This window comes from Mugil cephalus, chromosome 5 (assembly GCF_022458985.1).
Source record: "Mugil cephalus isolate CIBA_MC_2020 chromosome 5, CIBA_Mcephalus_1.1, whole genome shotgun sequence".
Taxonomy (NCBI): Eukaryota; Metazoa; Chordata; class Actinopteri; order Mugiliformes; family Mugilidae; genus Mugil; species Mugil cephalus.
The window spans coordinates 13778178-13803399 of NC_061774.1; the positions used below are offsets into that span (position 1 = coordinate 13778178).

Genomic DNA, 25222 nt, shown 5'->3' on the forward strand with positions numbered 1-25222 from the left:
ATAGTCTTTTATACACACGGCTTTAGTTTGTAACTTTCCACAAAGTGAAGACAGCTTGATAATTTGGTGGGTTTAACTCAGTTTGACACACACACAGGTCTGTAATTACTGGTTGAATTCAACTAATGTAAAAACTCTGTTTAACAGATTGATGTTGTTAAATGAATCACAGCAGTTTTCCAGCCACTGACCTGTGAAATGCTCAGCAGCAGAAATACATGTTTGATTGTCTGTTTTAGGTCAATGCATGTGAATGAAATATTGCAACAATTATGCTTCATAGTGGTAGAAATTAAATACTCTCAATGTTTTAATTCACAGGTGGAGAAACTTACTGTGATGGCAGACAGAGTGGAGCTCAGTGTTATGGAGCTTTGGGAGGAACTGTGGTCATCAGACTAATGGACAACGCCTTAGAAACATTTAAATGTGATGTGAAAAAGGGATCATCAGTAATATTAAGATGGAGAAACAAAACGATTGTAACTAATGTGATAAAAGACAGATCTGTCTTTAATCTCAGTGATGGAACATTTAGGATCAATGACATGAGCAGGAATGACAGTGGTCAATATGATCTGAAAAGCTTTGACTCAAATGGATCAACATTATCTGAACAGACTCTACAGTTGTTTATTGAAGGTAAAATATTTTTTTCTACTCCAGAGAAATTAAGTCATATTGACAGATCTAAATGTCAAATTGTATTGATTTGTGTAAAAACAAAGATATCTTACATCCACTTACCAGTTTTTAGATTCACTAGTGAAAACAAATATAACAGTCCTGAACTGAATCCTCCTTCATTACTGTTACAGTCAGAGTCTAAATAATATACTTTATATTCTGCATGTTTCTGTATTTATTTATTAAGAGATAATTACCTTGTTATCAAAAGTCATCTGTGTGTGTTTCTCTCAGCTCCGGTGTCCTCTGTCCATCTGGTCTCTGAGTGTCTGTCCCGTGGAGAGAAGAGGGTGTCCTGCTCCTCTGATGGAGGGGACAGTCCTCAGTACAGCTGGACTCTGGATGGACACTCAGTGACAGACGCTGAGCTCCTCTCTGGAAATAATGAGACTAATGTCATCACTCTGAAACAAGACGTCTCAGGACATCTGGTCTGTTCAGTCAGGAATCACATCAGTAATGTCTCCAGAGGAGAGAGGATCTCTACCTGTGGTGAGTGACAACATGATGAGAAATAACTTGGTAATCATGTTGGTGTCATAACATCAGTCATAAATGATCTTTGTTTGTTCATAGGCTTCATATTCATCAACTGCACCTTACCTAATGGGACACACATATCAGAGTGGGTGTTTGGGGCCAATAACACAGTGTGTATTAACCCAACTACTGCCCCTCCCACTATTTTGGGTAAGTAGACTACCATAGTGTCAAATAAACCCTACAATCAAACTTTAACCAGTGATGAACCGTGGTACATTAATAAGTGAAACTCGACTGCCATGGATTCATTAACATTTTTTTTTCTTTCTATCTTTGTTTGTCTTCCTAAAAAGACATGTATTGTTCTCTGATTTAAAGTCCATGTTTCTTCTGTCTTTTATCTTCCAACAGCCTATTTGCCAATAATAGTTGGTGTATCCTCAGCCCTGGTCATTGTCTTGGTTGTGGTCTTATCAGTCATCTGGGCTCTGAAGAAAAAGCGAAGAAACAACAAACCTCAAGGTACAAAACTAAACTTCACTGGAGTCACAGTTATACCATTCGCTGTAATTAATTTTTAAAAAGATATTTCACACACAAACTGGAAACAGAGGAAAACAGTTAACTTGGCTGTTGCTAATGCAGACATTGACGTACATGAATATTGTGTCTAAATCTCTTCAATAAAGCCAAATAAATGTATTTCCCAAAATGTAAAACTTGCTCTTCAATAATTAACAGTTCATGGTCCTTGTGTCTTTCCTTCCTGTTGCTCTACAGATGAAGAAATTGACCAGGAATTAACCTACGCTGATGTCAGTATCATGCAACAGCAGGCTGAGCAAAGGCCGAATGTGGAGGTGGAGTATGGTCGAGTCAAGTCACGACCCCAGAAGACTGAACCAATAGAAGATGATTGTGTTTATACAAATATCCGTCAAGACGGGTGATTTAAAGTTTTACTTTGAAAAAAAAGAGAAAATGTTGAAGCTCTTATAATAAATGTTACTTTGATAAGAAAATAAAATGAAAGACAGACAGAGGCCTCCACCATATAAAGAGACCAGACATGTATTTATTTGAGCTGTAGGAGGAAGCTGGGCCACCTGGATAAAACCCACACAGTCAGTAGGAGAAAATGAAATCTCCTCTCAAGAGACAGAATACAGTCCAGAAACTTCCTCAGCTCAACAGAGACAGAGGAGTTGAAACGACGAGAGAGGTAGAAAACTCACACCAGTTCCTCTTCCCAGACACTGTTTGGTCATAAGGTGGCAGCACTGAGCCCTGTTTTACCACGAAGTGCATTTTGAGTAATTGTTGTTCTTCTTCCTGCTGGATGTGGGGCCTGAGAATTGCAAAGTTTGTAACGGACACCCTGTTGCTTAAATGAAAAGCTAAAAAACAAATAAACAAAAAAAAAAAAAAAAAAAAACACACACACACCATCATGTTGGAAAATATTGTACAGTGGAACATAACTGTTTGTGAAGCAACCGAACATGATAATTGATAAAGAATGGTAATACATGATAGGCGTCAACCACGAGGTTACATGCTGACATTCCGACATTCTACTATTCAGACATGTCACCATTCCATAGGGAAATGTGCACACTTCCGAGTGTGTGTGTGTTCTTTTTTTTTTTATGTTTTAAGACATGTGTGCAGATGTGATACAGTCAGTGGAAGCTTAATCGATAAACACAAAGTCTTGCCATCCCAAAGAGGAGTTGCATTGAATGGGAAGCAGACCGCCGTGGTTTTCAATCACACACTCCGATCAAAGACGTTGGAACTAGGGGTGCGGGGGTGCGGCCGCACCCACTCTTATCCGCCTTATATTTATCTCACATAATGTATAGATCTATGCTTGTGCAGCCTGCCTGACTCCATGCAGCAGCCTGGCATCTAGCACAGTATGCATGGAGTCAGGCTGCATCTGACAGCTCAGTGTGACATAGGCTACAGCCGATGACCTTTATTGGAGGCAAGCTTGTAAATACAAGCCGGGTCACACACACAAAAAAAAATAAAAAATGAGAACGATATGATCAGAAACTCCGTGTCCGGTCGAGACCGGAGCATGGATGTATTATGATAGATTCGTGGACCAGAGACGGACTGCAGCGCACGCTGGGAAAATGCTCTGACTGACGCGAGTGAAACGCTACAGCGCAACTGAGACAGAGACCCAGGTCCGACAGCGCAGCGAGGAGAACAGCACGTGAGGAAGATGAAGATGAGTTACTGAACGATGAGGATTTGAATTGAATTGAATTGATTTGATTTAGAAATAAAAGCTTCCCTCAGATCGAAGCTTGCCTCTAATAAAGGCCGTCGGCTGTAGCCTACGTCACACTGAGCTGTCAGATGCAGCCTGACTCCATCCATACTGTGCCAGATGCCAGGATGCTGCATGGAGCCAGGCAGGCTCCACCAGCATAGATCTATGCATTATGTGAGTGAAATTTAAGTCAGACAAATTGAATTTAAATTCAGAGTCTTTTTTCTTTTTTATAAGTGTGCTGTGGGTAGGGAGGCTGATGGAGTGCAGGGGGCGGATAGGAGGGGGTGTGGCCGCACCCCTAGTTCCGTTCTGTTTTGGTACTTTACATTTAAAATTGTTTGTTGAAAGGTTACATAACATTGTGTTGCGTTGTTCTGTGTGATTAGTTCTTCGACCACTGCTTATTTTGGGACATTATATATACTTTATATATACATTATTTATTTTTTCAAATATCAAAACTGAGAGCAGCCCTCAGATTTTTGGGTTATTGAAAGGCCAACTATTGCAAACAAAATTAAAGCTGCAAAACCCCAATTATTGTGTCCTGTGTGTGTGTATTCAAACCCCATGGGCTACACACACATCAGAACATGTCATCAAAATGTCAACATCATGATCTTCAGAGATGTTGTGGCAGTGCTGCTGTTGCATTACTAGATTTATGTTTGACACAGATGTGACAATAGACGCATGACTGTAGTTAAAATAAAAAATAAACTGAGTAATGATAACAACTCAGGGGAGTTTGTTTTGATTCTCCACATACAGGATTTAAAAGGTTGATCAGTAATAGGAGACATTTTAAAATATTTCTAGTTTGATACACCTTCATGATGGTGTCTTAGGAATATCAGCTGTCAGTCTCAGAAGGAGGATGTTTCATTTTATTTCAGAGGACACATGGAAGCTTTGGTGGAAGCAGCTTTGGGACCATGAAGCCACAGGTTCAGATCCCCCTATGTCCATGGTACCTCAGCTGTGTCCATGACTGAGGACATGAGGAAGTCCACTGCTCCACACTGCTGTGTGAATGAATGACTGGGTTAAATGCAGACAAACTTTTCCTCCATGAGAGATAAACAAAATAAAACACATCTTTTGTACAGGTTCTAGATTAAATATGTATATTTTTGAAAGGGTAACCTCACATTTTAATTTTTTTAATAAAAGCACAATTTGTGTTTTACATCAATAAAAATATATCAACTGGCTCCAAGTTTGTTTGTTCGTTTTTTCAACTCATAAATCATTGCGTTGTGTAAATAACAGATTTATGCTTCCATCATTCGATTACAGTCATTAACTGTATAATATTGTTCAAAGCTTTAAAAAGGAAATGTGTTACTGTGTTGTTCTTTGTTCAGTAAACCTCTCTTTTCTTCCATGGAAATACACAATCCATAAAAAAATAATTTCTGCTGTTTGCAGGGATTTTTCTTTGTAGGTGTCTATTTACCGTGACAGAGATCAGACTTAGACTTTAATGATCCACAAGGGAAATTAATTGATCACAATAGCTTAATTGAAACAAAAAGATGAGCTGTTATACAGCTGGATAGAATAAGGAATAAAGGAAGTTCTGTGGCGTTCACTATGGCAGCGGAGCTGAATCAATCTGCTGGAGAATGAGCTCCTCTGACCCTCTCATGTTTGGTGTAGTGAATTGGATGGATTGTCCATAATGGAGAGCAGTTTATCCAATGTCCTCCTGTCCCGCGCTGAGACAAATGACTCCCTACGGATCACGTCTCCAGCCTTTCGGATCAATTTGTCTATCCTACTGATGTCTTTTTTGCTGGTACTACTTCCCCAACAAACCACAGCAAAGAACAGGGCACTCGCAACAACAGACTGGTAGAAAGACTCTAATTTACTGCACACATTGAAAGACCTGAGCTTCCTGAGAAAGTAGAGTCTACTCAGGCCCTTCTTGACTCGCAGATACTTGTAGCAGTCCACTACTTCCACCTCCAGTCCCTGGATGGTGATGTTCTCCACTGGTGTCCTCTTCCTCCTGAAGCCAGTTCCTTGGTCTTGCCCACATTCAGGAGTAGGTGGTTTGCCTGGGACCACTCAACGAAATCCGCGATCAGTGTCCTATACTCCACCTCCTGTCCATCTCTGATACACCATACCACTGCAGAGTCATCAGAGAACTTCTGCAGGTGACAGGACCCCGAGCTGTAACCCAAATCATAGGTGTAAAGAGTGAACAGTAAAGGAGATAAGACGGTCCCCTGTGGTGCCCCTACATTACTGATAACTGTATCCAACAGGGACCCCCTCAGCACAAACTGAGGCCTGACAGACAAGTAATCAGAAATCCAGGAGACAGTGAAGGAGCTGACACCCATCCTGAGCAACTTCTCACTCTGGGCTGAATGGTGTTAAAAGATGACCCAGCCTCCCGCAGTAAAAGCAAAGTCTGTCCTGCTGAAGACGCCGTCACTCCTCACCCTGCCTTGCTGCATGGGCTCCTTTGTTTCCACTGTGGGGGAGTAAAGAGTAGAGCCATACTATTCAGTAACCCTTCACCTACTTCCATGCCATGGTGTTACAAGTGCTGGAGAAATCAAAGAACATGGTCCTCACAGTACCCTTCCCACCATCCAGGTGAGAGTGAGCTGCAGCAGGTAGATAACGGCATCATCCACACCAACATGAGACTGATGCGCAAACTGAAGAGGGTCCAAGACAGAAGCCACCAGGGGTCTCAGCTGAGCCAGGACGAGTCTCTCCAGGACCTTCAAGGTGAAATTTACAAGATGTTTCTTTTTCTGTTGTCATCAGAAACCTACTGAGAATATTAACAGACTACACACATCACAAGTTATTTTGACAGATTCATCACATCTCGCATACAAAAAAAGATCAATCAAGACTCATCAAGTTATTTGTCAACATTTGGTTTCATTCCTCTCGCTGCCAGAAGAGGGAGACAAAAGATCATCACTGTGACTTCAAGGAAGTAAGAGCTTCACGCAAATGATCACCGTTAACTGTCTAAAGGATGATCACTGAAATTCACGTTTACACTGACATTAATCAATAGTTTTGTAGTAGGCTTTACTGTAACAGAGGAGACTGAGGTCATAAAATACCTTAACATGGACTTCCTTACACCAATTTTAAGGTCTCTGCTCTGGTTAAGTATCTGCTTCAGGAGCAATTTTAAGATCCTCTTAAGGGATTTTAAAGCTCTTAATGGTCTTGGTCCTAATTATTTATCCGATTTGAACACATGAGCCCTCTAGAACTCTCAGGTCTTCAGGCAGCAGCGTTTTAATTACGGCAAAAGTTTTAACCAAAACATACGATGACGCCTCCTTTTACCATTATGGTCCCCGCTTGTGGAACAGTCTGCCTGAGGACCTGAGGAAAACAGACAATGTGGACATGATTAAAAGCAAACTAAAGACCTACCTTTTTAATTTTGCTTTCAACTGAATTTTATTTTCCTTTTAGTCTGGTTATTTTATTTTATTTACTCATTTAATACTTTATCGTTTTAGTCTGACTTTTAACTCATTTAAATAACTTTATTATTTTTACCTTTTTAGTATACATTTGAATAGAATTTTATTTATTATAGTTGTAATTTTATTACAGTTATTTTTATGTCTCTAGTGTTTCCTCTGCTTCAAGGTAGTGAGGGTGGGATAGCGTTTCGTTAGTGTTCTTAATTCCTCACTGGTTTTAAAAGAATGGCAGAATTGACAGAGACAATGTGAATTTCAGTCAAACCTTTCCTAGATGTCAAGGGTGTAAACAGCTGCCCTTGCAGCCTTCCCCCCACTCAATGATTTTTCACCTTTCCCAGTTAATGTGTGGGTTGTGACGGAGTAGCCAAAGGATGTCCCAATATGAAGTTGATGTGAATAGGAAAAGGTTCATCTGCTCCTGGTGTCCATCAGCGTGGAGATCAAGAGGCTCTGTGGTGTGTGTGTAATGATGAATAATGCGCTTCCATCAAGTGCACACGCCTTAATGGGCCTATCTAAAAGTTCAGTCTTCAGACTCAGTTTGTCAGTTAATCTCCAGTCCTTCATGCTCTCGTCAGCCCCTAGTCTATGAGAGTTCCCAGGTGTGTGGGGGTGGCATGGTGCATTACCTTGAGTAACCTTGAGTTTTTGTCAAGTGGAGCCAGAGGCTGTGAACTGACTCATCATCGTGGGTCGCTTAGCAAGGCATGCTGCGATGAGATGACCCAACCTCCCGCAGTAAAAGCAATGTTCCTCCGACTGACGACACCGTCACTCCTCACCCTACCTTGCTGGATGGGCTCCTTCGTTTCCTCTGTGGGGGAGCGAATTTGTCGCTCCAATGATGAACGGCAGGAATGCAATGGTTTTGGTGCTTGTGAGTGTGGGATTTTTTTTGTAGTTAATGAGCAGGTGCTGGATACTGAGTTAAGCTCACAGATCCTGCTATCCGTGCGAATGGCTAGTGCTATAAAGGAATCCAGATTGGGGGGTAAATCCAACAGCATCAGGAGCTCTTGGTTGGGAACAGCCAGCCCCTTGAGGAAGACATCATACAAGGAGGTGGAATTCTGTTCATTCTCCGTCGCCAGGGTGCGGAAGTGGATGGCCTAGTCGCAGATGGTTCGGTTACCTTGTTTCTGCCCACTCGGTTCCTGTGCCTTCTCCTGGTCGATCGACACAGGATCAAAAGTTTTCTGTAATGCCTCTTTAAAAATAGTAAGGAAACTGCACAGCAATGAGAGCCTTGTGACTACTCTTCCATATTCCATGTTCGGGTTCTGCTTGACAAGTGGGATATTATGAAGGCTATCTTTGACCTGTCAGAGAGAACTGGGGCAAATGTTCAAAGTACATGGAACATGCATTGTCCGATCCCTCCAGAGAATCGCTCTGAAGCAGCTAACTTATTGCCAGTGCCAACTGAAGGCACGGCTGAGGCAGGAGAAGCAGCGAAAGGCTGCCGTCATCTGCTCCATCTCTGCTGAGTCCATACTGGCCAAAGTGTACTGTCAGGCTGGGACTCAAAACAGAACTCAAACGCAGAGAGGAGAGGGATGCGGCTGCGACAAAAATGCTTGATCAAAAAACTCTCAAAGGAAAACCCACTCCAAAGGAGAGAAACTAAAAATGGCGCAATGCTGAGACAAACTGTGGTCAAAAAAAAGAAAAGGCTGGAGTGATCGCATGACGACAGACGAAACACTCTGGCACCGGACAAGGGAAGACGCAGACCATATATACACACACATATGGGAAATGAGGAACAGATGCAAACAACTGGAAAGGAAGACACACCCGTAACACATGAGAGAAGGACTAGTGACCTGAAACAAGAGGTGACATTCTTTTCAAAATGTCCATGTGGGGCCCATAAGGGTTAAATTTGGGCTGCAGATAAGGGTCCCAAGTGAGTTCCGCAGCTTCCATGGTGACCCCACCTGTGTTTGCCCATATGGGCCTCAGTTAGGTTCTGACCGGGTTTCAGGTGGGGCCCAACTTGTTGAGTTGCACAGGACCAATGTAGGCCTCATATCTTTGCCCACATGGGCACAAAGGGGGATAAGACTGGACCTTAAATGAGGCCCAACTTAAAATTTGCCCTTTCTATGCCTAAGCCCACTTAGCCCACTTACATCTCTTATGGGGCTCATACAGCCAGCCCACATGGGTTTCACACGTGGGGCCCAGTTCAATCCCATGCTCACTCAGTACCTACATAGCCCATATTTAACCCTTGTGGGCCCCACATGGGCATGCTGGCTGGGCTCTGGTATAGTTGGTCAGGGCTTCATCCTACAGCAAGATAATGACCCAAAACTCTAGTCCAATCTCTACCAGAAGTACCTCAGGATAAAAACAAGATGGAAAGCTTGAAAACTAGGAGTGGCCCATGTCTCCATGGCCCAGTCTCTAGACTTTAACCCCATGGAGCTGGTTTGTGATGAACTGGACAGAAGAGTGAAAGCAAAGCACCCTACAAGTGACACACATTTCTGGGAACTTCTGCGACAAAATTGGGAAGAACTTCAAAGATGGTTACTTTGATGAGTCGAAAATGTAAGATAGATTTTGGGTTATATATTGATTCCATGATTATTGTTATTTTTTTGGTTTCTTTGTTTATTTGGTCTGCGCTTCCATTAAAATGAGATATTAAACTGCAGAAATATTTGAGTGTTTTAAAACTTTTGACCAGTAGTGTATGGTGTAACGATTCATCCACTATATCAATGAATCGATTTATTTTCCTACGATCCAACTACATCGATCTGTGCTCGGCAAGTTGGCCTTCCGGACGACATGTATCGATCTAATATCGTTTTAAAAGGTAATCAATCGATTGTTTCGATACTAGGAAATAACGTATTGGATTTAAGCATGTCATACTTTTTATTGATGTGTTTCTTTAGCACTTTTAATGATAAAGGCGTTAAACCTTACTCGATTAGAATTACAAGAACAGACTCTACAGTTGTTTATTGAAGGTAAAATACTTTTTTCTACTCCTGAGAAATTAAGTCATATTGACAGATCTAAATGTCAAATTGTATTGATTTGTGTACAAACAAAGATATCTTATATTCACTTACCAGTTTTTAGGTTCACGAGTGAAAACAAATATAACAGTCCTGAACTGAATCCTCCTTCATTACTGTTACAGTCAGAGTCTAAATAATATACTTCATATTCTGCATGTTTCTGTATTTATTTATTAAGAGATAATTACCTTGTTATCAAAAGTCATCTGTGTGTGTTTCTCTCAGCTCCGGTGTCCTCTGTCCATCTGGTCTCTGAGTGTCTGTCCCATGGAGAGAAGAGGGTGTCCTGCTCCTCTGATGGAGGGGACAGTCCTCAGTACAGCTGGACTCTGGATGGACACTCAGTGACAGACGCTGAGCTCCTCTCTGGAAATAATGAGACTAACGTCATCACTCTGAAACAAGACGTCTCAGGACATCTGGTCTGTTCAGTCAGGAATCACATCAGTAATGTCTCCAGAGGAGAGAGGATCTCTACCTGTGGTGAGTGACAACATGATGAGAAATAACTTGGTAATCATGTTGGTGTCATAACATCACTCATAAATGATCTTTGTTTGTTCATAGGCTTCATATTCATCAACTGCACCTTACCTAATGGGACACACATATCAGAGTGGGTGTTTGAAGCCAATAACACACTGTGTATTAACCCAACTACTGCCCCTCCCACTAGTTTGGGTAAGTAGACTACCATAGTGTCAAATAAACCCTCCAATCAAACTTCGATCAGTGATGAACTGTGGTACATTAGTAAATTAAACTTTACTAACTAAATAAAATAAAAACTCTCCTGTCACAGCTTCACCCTGACATGTGACGTTTGTGTCTCTGAACAGGTCACTTGTCCATCATATCTGCGTTGAAAGTAGCTGTGATAATTCTCTTGTTAATTATGTTAGGTAATAATATACCCACATTGAGCTATGTGATGTCCTTGTTTAAATATAACTACTATCTGTCCTTTAATAAGGCCAACAACATGTCTTGGACAGTCCTCCAAGCAGCCAGAGCAAACAACAGTTGAGCAGAGCCAGTACCGGTACAAGTCCAGTAACACAGTCTGACCAGATGCCCTTCTCTGGTGAGTACATGCATCTGTTGCACACAATTACTCTTTTGGGTTAGATGGGCTGAAAAATAACATAATCTACCTGTAACTTAGTGTAATATAGTACAATCAGCAGCAGTGAATTGACAGTGTGCTTATAAATCAGTATCATCAGTTGGGTCTATCTTCTCTAGATTCTGATTTGGTAGCAAATGACACACAACTAATGATGGGATGGGATTATGGGATGAACACAGGATACTTTATCACAATGTACAGAAAAAAATGACTTTTGTATCCAGCAGTAGCAATAGTTCCCCCAACAACAATATGTTGTTCATTTAGTTCTCATGTATAGTCAGCCTGGTGTGTATTTTCTTTGTAGTGTGTTATGTTGAGATCTTGCAAGCTTGTCTGTCCCAAAGCAACGGTGTCATCTATAGTGGGACTCATGTGCCTGCTGTGGTGTTGGAAAGGGCTGTATCGTCTTGCACCTTTATCCTGGTCCTGCCTCTTAAACTGTTATTATTTAATAGCTGCTAATATTTTCTGTCTTCTCTTCAGGTGGTTACAGCTCAGAAACTGCAACTTCACTACGATCAACAAGTAGTTCAAGTATGGACACCACAACTCATCAACTGTATAGAGCAGGGGTCGGAGACCCGCAGCTCCGGAGCCGCATGCGACTCCTTCGTTCCTCTGTTGCAGCTCTCTGCAGCGAGCGGTGCGGAGCAAGGATGCCGATCAAAGCCGTTCACTTTTTCACGCTAACTAACTGCCTCAGAATAGCGGCAACTGGTCACTCATCAGTGAACGACCAAGAGTTACACAACAACTGAATGACACTGAATGCCACACCACACTCATGGTTGTAACATCAACCAAAAAACACTGAACTCCCACAGTGCATTGCAGCTCATTTACTAGTTGCTGTCGAGTATTTAATTCAAATGTATTTTTATTTTAGTGTATTAGTTTTTTAAATATAATTCTAAATTTGAATTGATGGTGATCTTTTAACATTAAAATGTATTTAAGTTTTTGTTGCACAAAATATACGCCACAACTGCCGACGTGCGACACCCGCCAGCAGGTCCAGCCCGCTATTTATTGAACTTTTCGACCCCAGGTAAGCCAACCGTGGATAAATCCCCGTTGTGTATGCATAATGCAATTTCGTTTTCTCTGTAGCAGTTATTTCATTTCATAAATGCAACACACAGTGTTATCTTCATTTTAGATGTCAAAGGGGTTTTGTGGCTCCCAGTGTTTTCTTTCCAAATGGCTCTTTGAGTTTTGAGGGTTTCCGACCCCTGGTATAGAGTGTGGATTCATTTCCAGTGAAGTTGTTTCAGAACCAGTCATTTTAATTGAATAGATTTTTGAATATTGCTGTAATAATGGCTACCTGCTACAGTTGAATAAAAAGTTGAATGTTTACACAGTTGAATGAAAAGATCAAATTATGGTTGTATACTGTTATATTACATCTAATCTAATATAGCCTACAGCCTTTTTAAAAAATGTTTGTTAAAATTACAAATGCAAACTGTATTTTAATTATGGAAAATAACTGTATTTTTACGAGAACATGTTTTTCCGTTATTTTACGGCAGCTTTGGGCCATGAGGCCACAGGTTCAGATCCTCCTATGTCCATGGTACCTCAACTGTGTCCATGACTGAGGACATGACCAAGTCCACTACTCCAGGTGTACACACTGCTGTGTGAATGAATGACTGGATTAAATGAGACAAACTATTTCACCTTGAGGGATGAATGAAATGAAACACTATTTTGTACAGGTTCTAGATTAAGATATGTATGTTTTTGAAAGGGTAACCTCACATTTTAAGTTTTGTTAAAGCAGTTTGTGTTTTACCTCAATATAAATATATCAACTGGCACAAAGTTGTTGTTGTTGTTTTTTAACTCAGAAATCATTGTGTTGTGTACAGATTGTTGTTCCTATCATCTGATTACAGTCATAAACTGCATAATATTGTTCAAAGCTTTAAAATAAAGAAAAGGAAAATGTGTTACTGTCTTGTTCTGTGGTCAGTAAACCTCTATGTTCTTCAAGGGAAAAAGAATTACTGTTGTTTGCAAACAGTGAAGACTTGTCTGAAAGAGACATACCCAGAAACCACACATTTAAATAGATACATTTAAATGTCCACATTTTCAAACATCTCAGTGTTTCTGATCAAGTTGTCAGAGTTTTCTTTGTAGGTGTCTGTTTACTGTGACAGAGATCAGAGTGAAATTTAAAAGATGTCTCTTGTTCTGTTGTCATCAGAAACCTACTGAGAATATTAACAGACTAAACACATGTCACCTTATTTTGACAGACTCATTACATCTCACATACAACTATATAAAGATCAATCAAGACTCATCAAGTTATTTCTCAACATTTGGTTTGATTCCTCTCGCTGCCAGAAGAGGGAGACAAAAGATCATCACTGTGACTTGAAGGAAGTAAGAGCTTCTCACAAATGATCACCATTAACTGTCTACAGGATGATCACTGATACTCACATTTACACTGACATTAATCACTAGTTTTGTAGTCGTCTATACTGTAATAGAGGAGACTGAGGTCATAAAATACCTTAACATGGACTTCCTTACTCCATTTTTAAGGTCCCTGCTCTGGTTACGTGTCTGCTTCAGGAGCGAATTTAAGATCCTATTAATGGCTTTTAAAGCTCTTAATGGTCTTGGTCCTAATTATTTATCCGATTTGCTTTTAACATATGAGCCCTCTAGAACTCTCAGGTCTTCGGGCAGCAGCCTCTTAATTACGCGTAAACCTTGTTACGATGTAATAACAGACCACAGGTGACTAATAGTCAATGTTCATAGATGGACCAGTAATAGAAGACTACGAGCTCGTGAGAGCCTTTGCTGGGGGCGTGCACCTTATTCCTTATTTGGATGAAAACAAGTGGATGGCTTTTTCCTCACCTACATCTCTTGGAAGACTCCACATCAAGATAAGAAGTATTCATTGTAGAATGTTTATTTAGTTATGTAAATCTAGATAGACGAATACTTTAAACCTCTAAAAACGTACAGATAAAGTTACTTGGCTTGTTATCTCCAGCGGGATGACGACGGAGTCGGCCCCGGGCGATCAGTTCAGTAGACCGGTTACTGCCTCTGAGACGTGCCGGTACCGTGGATAACTAGCCCCCGGTCGCTTATCCTTCTGCACTTCTCCCAAAACAAACGTCGTAGCAAATTTCCAACAGGCGATATCTGGATAAACTGACCACATACTGGGGATTTAACGGTGAGAAAATATATTAAAACTTTCAGCGAGCGGATGATGCTGGCTGTGTGTTTTGAAGGTCGTTTCAAACTATGTGCGTTTGCTTGAACATCTTTTTAATTTTCTCAGGAACAGCAATGATGCTCTTGGGTCAATTTGACTCGGAGCATGTTTAGTTATCAAAAACTCTCAGAAACTAAAATATCACAATAAACACTGTTTATAGTCTATATCTCATTATTAATTCCAATAGTAACCATTTCAAACAATATTTAGTGCAATTATTTTATTTACGTCTCAAAAATCATGATTCAATGAGAATAATCCACTCGTTCATTGAATAAAAAATGCATGTTCAAAGTTTTTTTTTAACGTACCTTGGAGAGACCTACATATAAAATACAATAGTTTTACATTACATTGAATTTTTTTTTTTTTTTTTTTACAAAAATCTATGTGTGTGTATATATATATTTAATTCTTGTGGAGTGATGTTGATAAATTAACCTGAGACACCTCTTCTGTTCAGGGTCAAATTGACCTGCTGACTTAAAATGAAGACAAATGAGTCATGAGGATTTGTATTGAAACTGTTTTTGAACTAGAAATGAACAAAACAACAAAATAAGACATTAACAATATGAACAAGGTGTGTGTGTATAGGTGTCTTTTTTTTAATATTTTATTTTCATTTTTTTATGTAGTCTATACAGACACAACAGTATACCAACAGTAGAGCGACATAACAAAGACCAAAAAAAACAAACAAAAAAGGTCAGTGTTCAAGGTCAATACAATACAATCAACTACATTAAATCCTTAAGTGTTTGGTGTCTGAGATGTACCAATATGGTCTAAGGAAGGATACCAAATTTTCAAAAAGGCATTAAAGCGTTTTCTGAGACAATAAGTGATTTCTTCCAGGGGGATTTAACTATCCATCTCAACAGACCTTCTGTAAGTAAGAAGAGGGGAGTCGGATTTCCATGACACTGCAATGCACCTCTCAGCCACGCATAGAGCAACTTCAATGAATATGAGTTGTGCATTGGTTAGAGAACAGCGAATACTTGTAAAGTTCCCCAATAAACAGAGCTCACGGTCCACTGGAACATTAACTCCTGTGATCTTGGTTAAAGTGGAGCGGATATCATGCCAGCAAGGTCTAACTTGTGTTTATATGTGTCTTGACTTGATATCTGACATGCGAGTCACTGCCATCCTAGTGGGCCCTGGCATTGTCTTTATGTTGTTTTCAGAAGACAGTTTTGCATATGGGATGGAGATCACTGTATTTCACCATTTCTTGACATGAATGTGTTTCTTGGAGGGATAGTGTTACGGCAGTGAGGGTTGGCCGTATTTCTCTCCCCTCTCGATGTGTGTGTGCGCATGTACTTGTGTGTCTGCATGTCTGTTTGTATCTTGCGCTAGGTGTATTGTGGAGAGTCTCCAAAGGGCGTGTCCTCTCAGCCTGGAGCAGATCCCAGCGCATCGTTGCGAGCCCCAGCCAACCATCGCTCGCCAGCTATAAGAGCCGACTGGGCCTGACAGACACTGGCAGCCACCCTCCTCCAGAACTTCTGTTGAACATAAGAGTTAACTAGAACTAGTGCGCTGTGTGTGTGTGTGTGTGTGTGTGTGTGTCCCAGATTTGGGCAAGGGTAAGATCTGATACTGCTACTGATTTTGTTGTGCACTCATGGTTAGTTTTTTTCTTGATTGTTTAGATACACTAGGTATAGAGGTGCTGTTCCCTTGTATTTTTGGTTACGCACACTAGAGCAGCCAGATAGGTTTTGTTGTAAGAACATTTACGTTTATTATCACCAGCACTTACACTTTAGTTCTTAGCCAGAAAACTCTGTTTTATTTCCAAGGGGGTCCTCTTTTTGTTATATTTCTTTATTTGATTTAACAGCACCTGTCAGCCCATTTCTGTTTTCCACATTGTCTTTTAAATAAATACCCACCTTATCACAGTCCTTTGTCTGATTGTGTGTGTGTTACCTCCCCCTTCCCCACAACAAGCTGGGGTTCGTAACAGATAGAATAGCAGTGTCCTCATTTTCTTCATCAGAATTTATACTGGATCTTCATCTGTCTTATTGTTATTATTATCCTCTTTGAGAGTTTATTTTCAATTGCTCAATGAAAAAAATTTAAAAAGATCATCAACCACTTTTCCTGCTTGAATAAGACTGAGACTGTGCTGGTACCTTTGGGATGCCTCAACAATTGATTTCCAAACAACTTTTTTGCTAGGTTCATCTGATGGACATCTAGGGACAGATTCACTAAGGTTTGCACAGCTTTTGCTCATGCTAAACCTGTACAGACTGAACAAGCTGCCCCTCTGTTTGTTTTTGAAGACCCTCTTCACATGTTTCAAAACAAAACACAGAGAGACAGATTGTGCAGGTTTAGCATGAGCAAAAGCTGTGCAAACCTTAGCAAATCTGGACCCTAGTCTCATGCTAAAATTGACTGTAAATTCAGCTTTAAAGTTGTTGTTTTTCTTTGTTTGTTTTTTTTTTTTTTTTTTTACCCCTGATGAGTTTGCACCCCTGTTGTTGGTGGCAGATGGGCTGGTCTGAGTATTTCAGTAACTCAAATAACCACTTGTTCTTGTTGCATTTTCTTCTTTGCATGAAAAGTGCTATATAAATTAAGTGTGATTTGATTTGGTTGGAGCAATATTTTCTGCATTTTACTGGTCCTTTGTTGGCTTGGGGTGAACTTTTGGCTGGAAATGTGGCTTAAAGCTGTGATGTCCTGTCCTTGTGTTATTGTTAGCTGTCCCTTTTAACACTATAGCACATAGTGCTCTGGTGCAACTAGGATGGCATTTCTCCACTGGTTGTAATTTAGTGCTATAATGTGAAGGAAAAACTTCATTATTATATTATGTTAAACAGGTCTCTTTGATGTAGTCTTTTCTTCCATAGACAAAACAGGGTCTACAAGGTCAGCTGGATAGACTGACTGCCACCACAGATGATGGAAGCCAGTGATTGACCTCCCACCTAAATTCTCATCTTATATTCCTCCTGGCATGAGGGTAGTAGTACATCATACCTCATGAGGTATTAATGGGTCGACCTATGTTCACAGGAGCAAGTCCACCTTTGACCCCACACAAAGTCACTCTAATGGGGACCGATGATTATATGACTGAGTATGTGAAATGTTTGACTGAGGTCTTACGAAAGTTTCATTTACAGGTTTGAAAAGTGTTGAAGTCATGCATGTCCTGCTATATCTCTTTCTCATGCATTTAAATGCTTACATGTAGAAGGAGGCCGATCCTGGACAGCAGGAACTCTGCAGACGTCCTGTCTATGCAAACCTAGGATAAAGAGTGAGGTCACAGTCTGTGGTGTTAAAGTTCAAGTAAAGATGTAAGTCTTTTTATGTTGTCGAGTCTAATGCCATCAAATTAACGAGTGTTAGTTGCTATGGAAACGATCGATTTGATTCAAATAGAACATCACAAGGGAAAAAACAAAAACAAAACAAAACTCAAGAACTCAAGTTCAACCAAATTAAGATTGTCATGAACGTAAACATTAATTCTCAAGCAAAATAAATGGATTACACACACACTCCGCTACAATACTTTAACTTAATTTTTTTTTTTAAAAAAGTATTAAGCTAGTATACTTTCTAGTACACTACACGCACATGGTCCTTAGTATACCTGCTAAACTTCTACTTCTACTGGAGCATACTTCATGACATGAAATTCAAGTAAACTACTTTTTACTGAGGGTCAGAAACACAGAAAGTATGATTATACTGTTCAGACCTCATATATTTCCATCCAACATTATATTCAGAAAACCAAATAGATTTTTTCTTTTTCTCCTGTTGGTTTCAAAGAAGTATTGGTCATAAACAAACAGTTTTTAAATGGACACGTTTCTCTTTCAGGCTGCTGACTAGTGATATGTCGTTAGTGAACGTGCCTGCTCGTGCCTGCGAGTCGATTGTTTGCAGCCAACGAGAAGAGTCGATTCCCGTGGAGGACGGACTAGGATCAAACCATTGTGTTAAAAACAGGAAAGAGAGGGCAGATGCTCCAAATACAGCGAGTGTAATGGTCCAGGCCAGGTAAACACAGAGCCACAGAGAGATGGGGGAGCTGGATTTAAATGTGAAGGCATTGGAAAAACAGAAGAACTGAGGGAAAACTGGACGTCCAAGCTGAGGCATTTGGTATTAACTCCAACCTGCACTAAAGACTTTTATCTGAAGTGTTATAATGTTTAGACTTTGGCCTGTATTGATTTAATTTGTGTGCTGTTGCTTTTATGGAAATAACGTCTTGCTCTTAATTCATAATTACCAAATGAGGACCAAATAGAAGACTTCCCTTCACTACTGCTGGCCAGGTAATAAACACAGTCCCTCCTTCTTTGTCACGTGTTTAGTTTTATGATGCAACCGTTGATCCAAGTTCAAACCTGCAGCTACTTCCTCCTCTGAAACATTTTTCCTTTTTCTACTATGAAGTGAAGCAGTTCCCCCGTGCAGCTACAAACAAGTAAGTAGGCTCTAACCATTTGTTTTCACTGTAGATTATTTACCTGACTCATGGTAGGTCATTCATTAAGATCAGGAAATCAGATCTAATCAAGAGTTTTAACATTGGCTCCTTTAAACTTTCGGCGTTAACATGGAAAATCTCTTCCAGGACTCTTGGTTGTTCAGTATTAGTTAATAAACGTCAAGATAATAAGAGCAATATGTGTGTAACTGTAACATGTCTGTGCCGTGAATGATGTGGATTTTATTGTAATTTATTTTGTCATCTGCTCCTCTTCCTGGAACAAGTCAGAGTCTGATAACTCCTCCCTCTTCCTGGAGCAGCTCCACTCATATTTCCTTATGTTTCCGTGTTCCCTCCCCTTTAGATCTCTATATTGAAGATGGGTGTAAGCAGCAAGTGGTGAAGAGTGAGAGCTGACAGGCTCCATTCACTGTAGAATCACATGTTGTTCAGATCAGAGCTCAGACTACTTTCACTTCTAGCAAACAGAAACTCACACAGTCGTCGACACTGAGAGGTGAAATGGAACAGAAAGCAGTTCAGCTGGACAGAGAAACCTTCTCTTGTTCCATCTGTCTGGATCTACTGAAGGATCCTGTGTCTATTCACTGTGGACACAACTACTGCATGAACTGTATTAAAAGCCACTGGGATGAAGAAGACCAGAAGGGAATCTACAGCTGCCCTCAGTGCAGGACGACTTTCACACCGAGGCCTGTCCTAGAGAAAAACACCATGTTAGCAGAGTTAGTGGAGCAGCTCAAGAAAACTGGACTCCAAGCTGCTCCAGGTGATCACTGTTATGCTGGACCTGAAGATGTGGTCTGTGATGTCTGCACTGGGAGGAAGAGGAAAGCCTTCAAGTCCTGTCTAAACTGTCCAGCCTCCTACTGTGAGAAACACCTCCAACCTCACTATGATGCAGCTCCATTAAAGAAACACAAGCTGATGGAGCCCTCCAAGAAGCTCCAGGAGAACATGTGCTCTCGTCATGATGAGGTGATGAAGATGTTCTGTCGTACTGATAGGCAGACTATCTGTTATCTCTGCTCTGTGGATGAACATAAAGGCCATGACATAGTCTCAGCTGAAGCAGAAAAGACTGAGAGGCAGAAGGAGGTGGAGGTGACTGTAGAAAACATCCTGCAGGGAATCGAGGCGAGACGGAAAGATGTGGAGCTGCTTAGACAGGAGCCGAAGGCCATCGCTCACTCTGCTGATAAAACAGTGGAGGACAGTCGGGAGATCTTCACTGAGATGATCCATCTCCTCCAGAAAAGAAGCTCTGATGTGGAGCAGCTGGTCAGATCCCAGCAAAAAACTGAAGAGAGTCGAGTCAAAGATGTTCAGGAGAAGCTGGAGCAGCAGATCACTGAGCTGGAGCGGACAGGCTCTGAGCTGATGCAGCTATTAAACACAGAGGATCACAGCCAGTTTCTGCACAACTACTACTCACTACCACCATCCTGTGAGTCTACACACTCCTCCAGCATCAAGATTCGTCCTCTGAGGTACTTTGATGACGTCAAAGCAGCTGTGACAGAGACCAGAGAGAAACTACAGGACATTCTGAGAGAGACATGGACAGACATTTCCCTGACAGTGACTGAAGTGGATGTTTTACTGTCACGACCAGAGCCAGAGACCAGAGATGAATTCCTGAAATATTCATGTGATATCACACTGGATCCAAACACAGCAAATGCAGAGCTGCTATTATCTAAGAGGAACACAAAAGTAACACTGAAGGATGAACAACAGTCTTATTATGATCATCCAGACAGATTCACTTATTGGAGGCAGGTCCTGAGTAGAGAGAGTTTGACTGGACGTTGTTACTGGGAGGTGGAGTGGAGAGGAAAAGGAGGAAGAGTTTATATAGCAGTCGCATACAAGAGTATCAGCAGAGCAGGGAGGTCAGATGAATGTAAATTTGGATTAAATGACAAATCTTGGTCATTAAGTTGTGAGACAAACAAATTTCATCACAACAAAGTCGAAACTTCCATCTCAGGTTCTGTTTGCTACAGAGTAGGAGTGTACCTGAATCACAGAGCAGGTCTTCTGTCCTTCTACAGCATCTCTGAAACCATGACTCTCCTCCACCGAGTCCAGACCAGATTCACTCAGCCTCTCTATGCTGGACTTAGATTCCATGGTTCTGGATCCACTGCTGAGTTGATTTAAGTGAAATAGCCGTGTCTCTTCAGGGACAGTTGGTTAAAATGTGTCTTCTAGTTTCTAGGTGATTTGGTCTCCACGGTTGTAGCTGAGAGCTTATTTTTGTGTCCTGTCTTGCTCAGAGAACAGCTGTCAATCACACTTTGTGGGAGGTACTTTGACATCTCCTGGTTTGTTGTTTGCTTGATGTTGGACTTTGTTTGGGTGGTGCTCCTTCCGGTGTCTGTTTATCCACGGAGGCTCTCACTGCTCACCATGACTTTGATTCAGATAAACTGACATTTATCCACATGAGAATCCGAACTTGTCTGTGCTGTGAACGTCTCAGAAACATTTCTGCTGATGTGTTTGTATGTTGTTGTCTCTCTTCCGCTGCATGGGCCTTATCAGAGAAACCAGCAGACCTTTATCACAGAGATTAAGTTCTGACTTTGGAAATAAAGAAATCTACATCCGATATCTACTGCCAATAGGGAGGGGACAACGGGTCTGCTGTCCCTGGCCCCCAGGGTACGGCTCAGAACTGGACCCTCATTAAATTATGGAATAATTAAAAAAAAAAAAAAAAAAAAAAAAAAAAAACATAATAATTAAAATAGACAAGTCTGGCGCTAAGAAAAGAAATGAAAAGAAGAGAAGAGAAGAAAATAAAAGGCTTAGAGATTTTCTGACTAAATAGTTTTTTTGTTTTTTTAAAAAAAAAAAGGTGGTGACGGTGAAGCTGGAACGAGTCACCTCAGCGTAGAGCAAAGTAAGAAACAGCACAGCCAACGTTTACCAGCCTTGTATGGCCAGCTCTAATGTTACCGTCCGTTAGCTTGTATAAAAGCCTGACACAACACGTTATCTTTGACAGAAACAGTTGAGTTTAGCTCCGTCAGATAAGATGAGACAGAGGAGAGAGATCCAGCTAGGGTTGGGCGATAATATGGTAATAAGCAAGGGTATCAGTTTAAATACCGCCATTTCAGTCAAAAAAAAAAAAAAAAAAAAAGCAGTGTCCTTATATAGGAGATAAGGATTGAATGAAAGATATAATTAATTCAATGCCTAAAAATAATTCTACTGTCGGTGTGTGTTCAAAAACTGTTCTGCATTAACCGCATTAACTGTTCGTTAATTTAATTGTTTGACTGTTGTATTTGCACTTTTTTAACTGTTGCTAATAAAGGTTGTTAATATTGTGCACATTATGTTGTTATTGTTTCATTATTAGTGTTTGGTATTCAGGTTCTGAACGGTGTAGGCACAAGCCAACAGTTTGGTGATGCTGTCGGGCCCGTCCGCGGCGCGTTGCGTGAGCTTTGTGTATTTGGTCCGTCCTGAACGCAACTTCAAAACCTACCAGGAGCGTTTCAGAAGCGAGCGTTTAGCCCGTCAGACTTTGTTTACAGACTTGGCTTTTCCCGGTGTATGTTGTTCTAAACATGCTTCTACATTTGTAAATATGCTACGTAGTTAATAAGTTTCACTTTTGTCTGTTTTTACGACCGGCAGTTTGCACGGGGTATTTTATTTTGAAAATGCACCAGATTCTCTTTGTTTTTTCTGTGTTTGGCTTCCGCCCACTCGAGGTGGTCTGTGTAAATTAACACGTGCTTCATAATTGTTAATTAATCACGGTAATACCGTGTACCGCGGTAAAATGTGGAGACGGTATGATGATTATCTCGTCCTGGGCCCAGGCAAGACTGTCAGCTTGCCTGCCACTGAGTGGTTTGGAGAACACATGTGGTTGTTGTTGTTGTTGTTGAAATGGATGAAGAGAGGAGCTCATGTCAACTGTAGTGATCATGATCATCATCAATCAGGACATCAATCATTATTTGATTGTACATAGCTGATATTCTGAGTCCAACTAACTGATTGTGTGGATGAAGTAAATCTGTGCATGAAATGACTTAACAAAAGTCATTGATCAGACTTTACTGATTTAATGGGAGAACAAACTGAAGCTTCACATGATGAATAAAGCTTCTGTTTGTCACATGAACAAATGACCGTCTCCTCTCTTTATTCCAGGGTCTCAAACAAAGCCTGTGGAGAAATTGTGGAGCTGACAAATAAGTGGTGACATGCATCATATGAAATGATTTAACTTTAATAAGAACTTGAACATGTTCTAATCAACAGGTAAAACAACAGAAACAGAGTCCAGGCAGATATGGACATGAGTGGATGTTTAAAAGTGGCCTTTTATCCCACAGGACTTGAACGCACCAGATCATTTGACAGCTTCTAAATGTGATTTGATCTCTCTGATAACATGTGATGAAGCCAAACTGTGGACAAAGTCAGTTGAGGAGCTTTGACCTCCACTTCATCCCTGGTTAGCAGGATGAAGGCGCCCTCTTGTGGTCTTCATCTCATTTCACTTGTTCGCCTGCTGTGACGTTCACTGCAGGAAGACAAAGAAAGTTGACTGAGCCTTCGGCAGCCTTCAGACTCCATCAGGACTGAGAGATTTACACTCAGAGACACCATGAACATTTACAGTTGCTGAGCTGAGCTACAGTTGAATTAAATTTCTTTACAAGTTGACTTTTGAAAGCCTCAGTAGACGAGGAGAATGGTCTGGTAGGAGGACAGTTTGGAGTTTTAGGGCATATTTACAACAGGCTCATTTTTTTCCCACTTGAAATTGACCTTTTCTCTGGTCCGGACTTTGTGTAGGTGTGAATACAAATCAGCGGACTCTGGTGCGGACCAAACAAGTGAACCGAGATCACCTCTGCAGCTGGGACTTGGGTACACTTATTTGGTCCGCACCAGAGTCCCTAACGAACCCTTTTTTTGTTCTGTGAATGCAATCTGAACATTTTCCAAACTAAATGCAACATCTGAGTGCCTTTTTGGATTAAACAGGCTTCTGTTTGGAATAATTCACCATACACACAAGGGGGATCTTTTCAGGACAACAATACCTTTTATGTAATTAATATCTTACACCTTTGAAACCACCAACACAACACTCAAAAGTCCGACATGAGTGTAGGGCGTACCTTATTTAATTAACAGAAATAATGTCCTTTTTTACATTATGTAACTTCAAAATAATTCCAAATCTAACAAAAGAAAATTAGATTTGCCCCTTTCAACCCACTCTTAAATGTTTAAATTATATTAAATTCGTTTAACCTCACGGCCACCAATGCTTTCTTTGAATAATGATATTTTCATATACATATACAAAATAACCTTCACCTCTTGTAAATAAATTCTTAAATATTGCCATGTGCACATGTAGAAAAATACAGTAGAAAAATATAGTGACTCTTCTATTTGCCAGAGATTTTATCTTTTATTATTTTAAATATGAAAAGTAAATAAACCATTTTTAAACTGCTAATTCCCTTTGACCAGGAAAAAGAAAAAAAATAATTTAAATTCAATTATTATTCCAATTCAAATAATCATTAATTCTTTGGTGGATTATTTTCACTTGGTAAATTTGTGTTGCCCTTTACAGTAACATATAACGGGTGTAGCTGTCAGGTCAAATCCAGTTTCTACCTGCTTCTCTGTGTGACACATCGCCCTTTAAGAGATCATAATATTGCTGCTGTGTTTTTTCACTGTTTCAGACTGAGAGGTCTAATGTAGAGTTATAGAGTTGGGTGGAGGTGTGTAGGCAAATCTATGCTTTCTGTCACGCTCCCTCGCTTAATTAGCTCCCCACCTCACTCGACCGCAGCTATACTAGCTAAAGTAACAGCATACTATAGAAACTTACTAACGCAGCAACGCCTTTTTATATAACATTTCACATTGCATTTACATTTTTTATAACTAACAGTAAAGCGAAATAAAGCTATAGTAGTGCCCCATCGAAAGGACCAAGCAGTAGCTGACGTTAGCAGCCTGTTCCTCTCCTCAGCAGTGGAGCTGCTGCTGTCAGAGACACAGGTAGCAGGGGAAAGTAATAACCATAACCGATGGTTTGGGTATATTTTCGGTTATTTGCCCAGCCTTAAGTGTACTGTAAGCTTGGCTAATGTTACTCACCAGGACTTCCTTGGTGGTATTGTGATGACAGACAGACTTTTCTGAAAACAGATAGAAAACAGCTAAAATGTCCATTTTTGGAAATACCCAGCAACGTGTAAAGATCAATGGGCTCTTGTTTATTTTTGCTCACCTGCGGTATTTTGTCTCTTAGGTGGGGGGCAAAAATG

The 25222-nt window shown here is 40.6% G+C and overlaps 1 protein-coding gene across 1 annotated transcript; it reads left to right on the forward strand.

Moving 5' to 3' along the window:
- The first annotated feature begins 18772 nt into the window (after positions 1-18772).
- On the forward strand, positions 18773-21629 carry LOC125007990 (tripartite motif-containing protein 16-like). The gene is made up of 2 exons (XM_047584989.1): positions 18773-18860; positions 19231-21629. Exon 2 carries the CDS (start codon positions 19389-19391, stop codon positions 21051-21053), a length of 1665 nt encoding a protein of 554 aa, XP_047440945.1. The 5' UTR covers positions 18773-18860; positions 19231-19388; the 3' UTR covers positions 21054-21629.
- The last annotated feature ends 3593 nt before the right edge of the window (positions 21630-25222 follow it).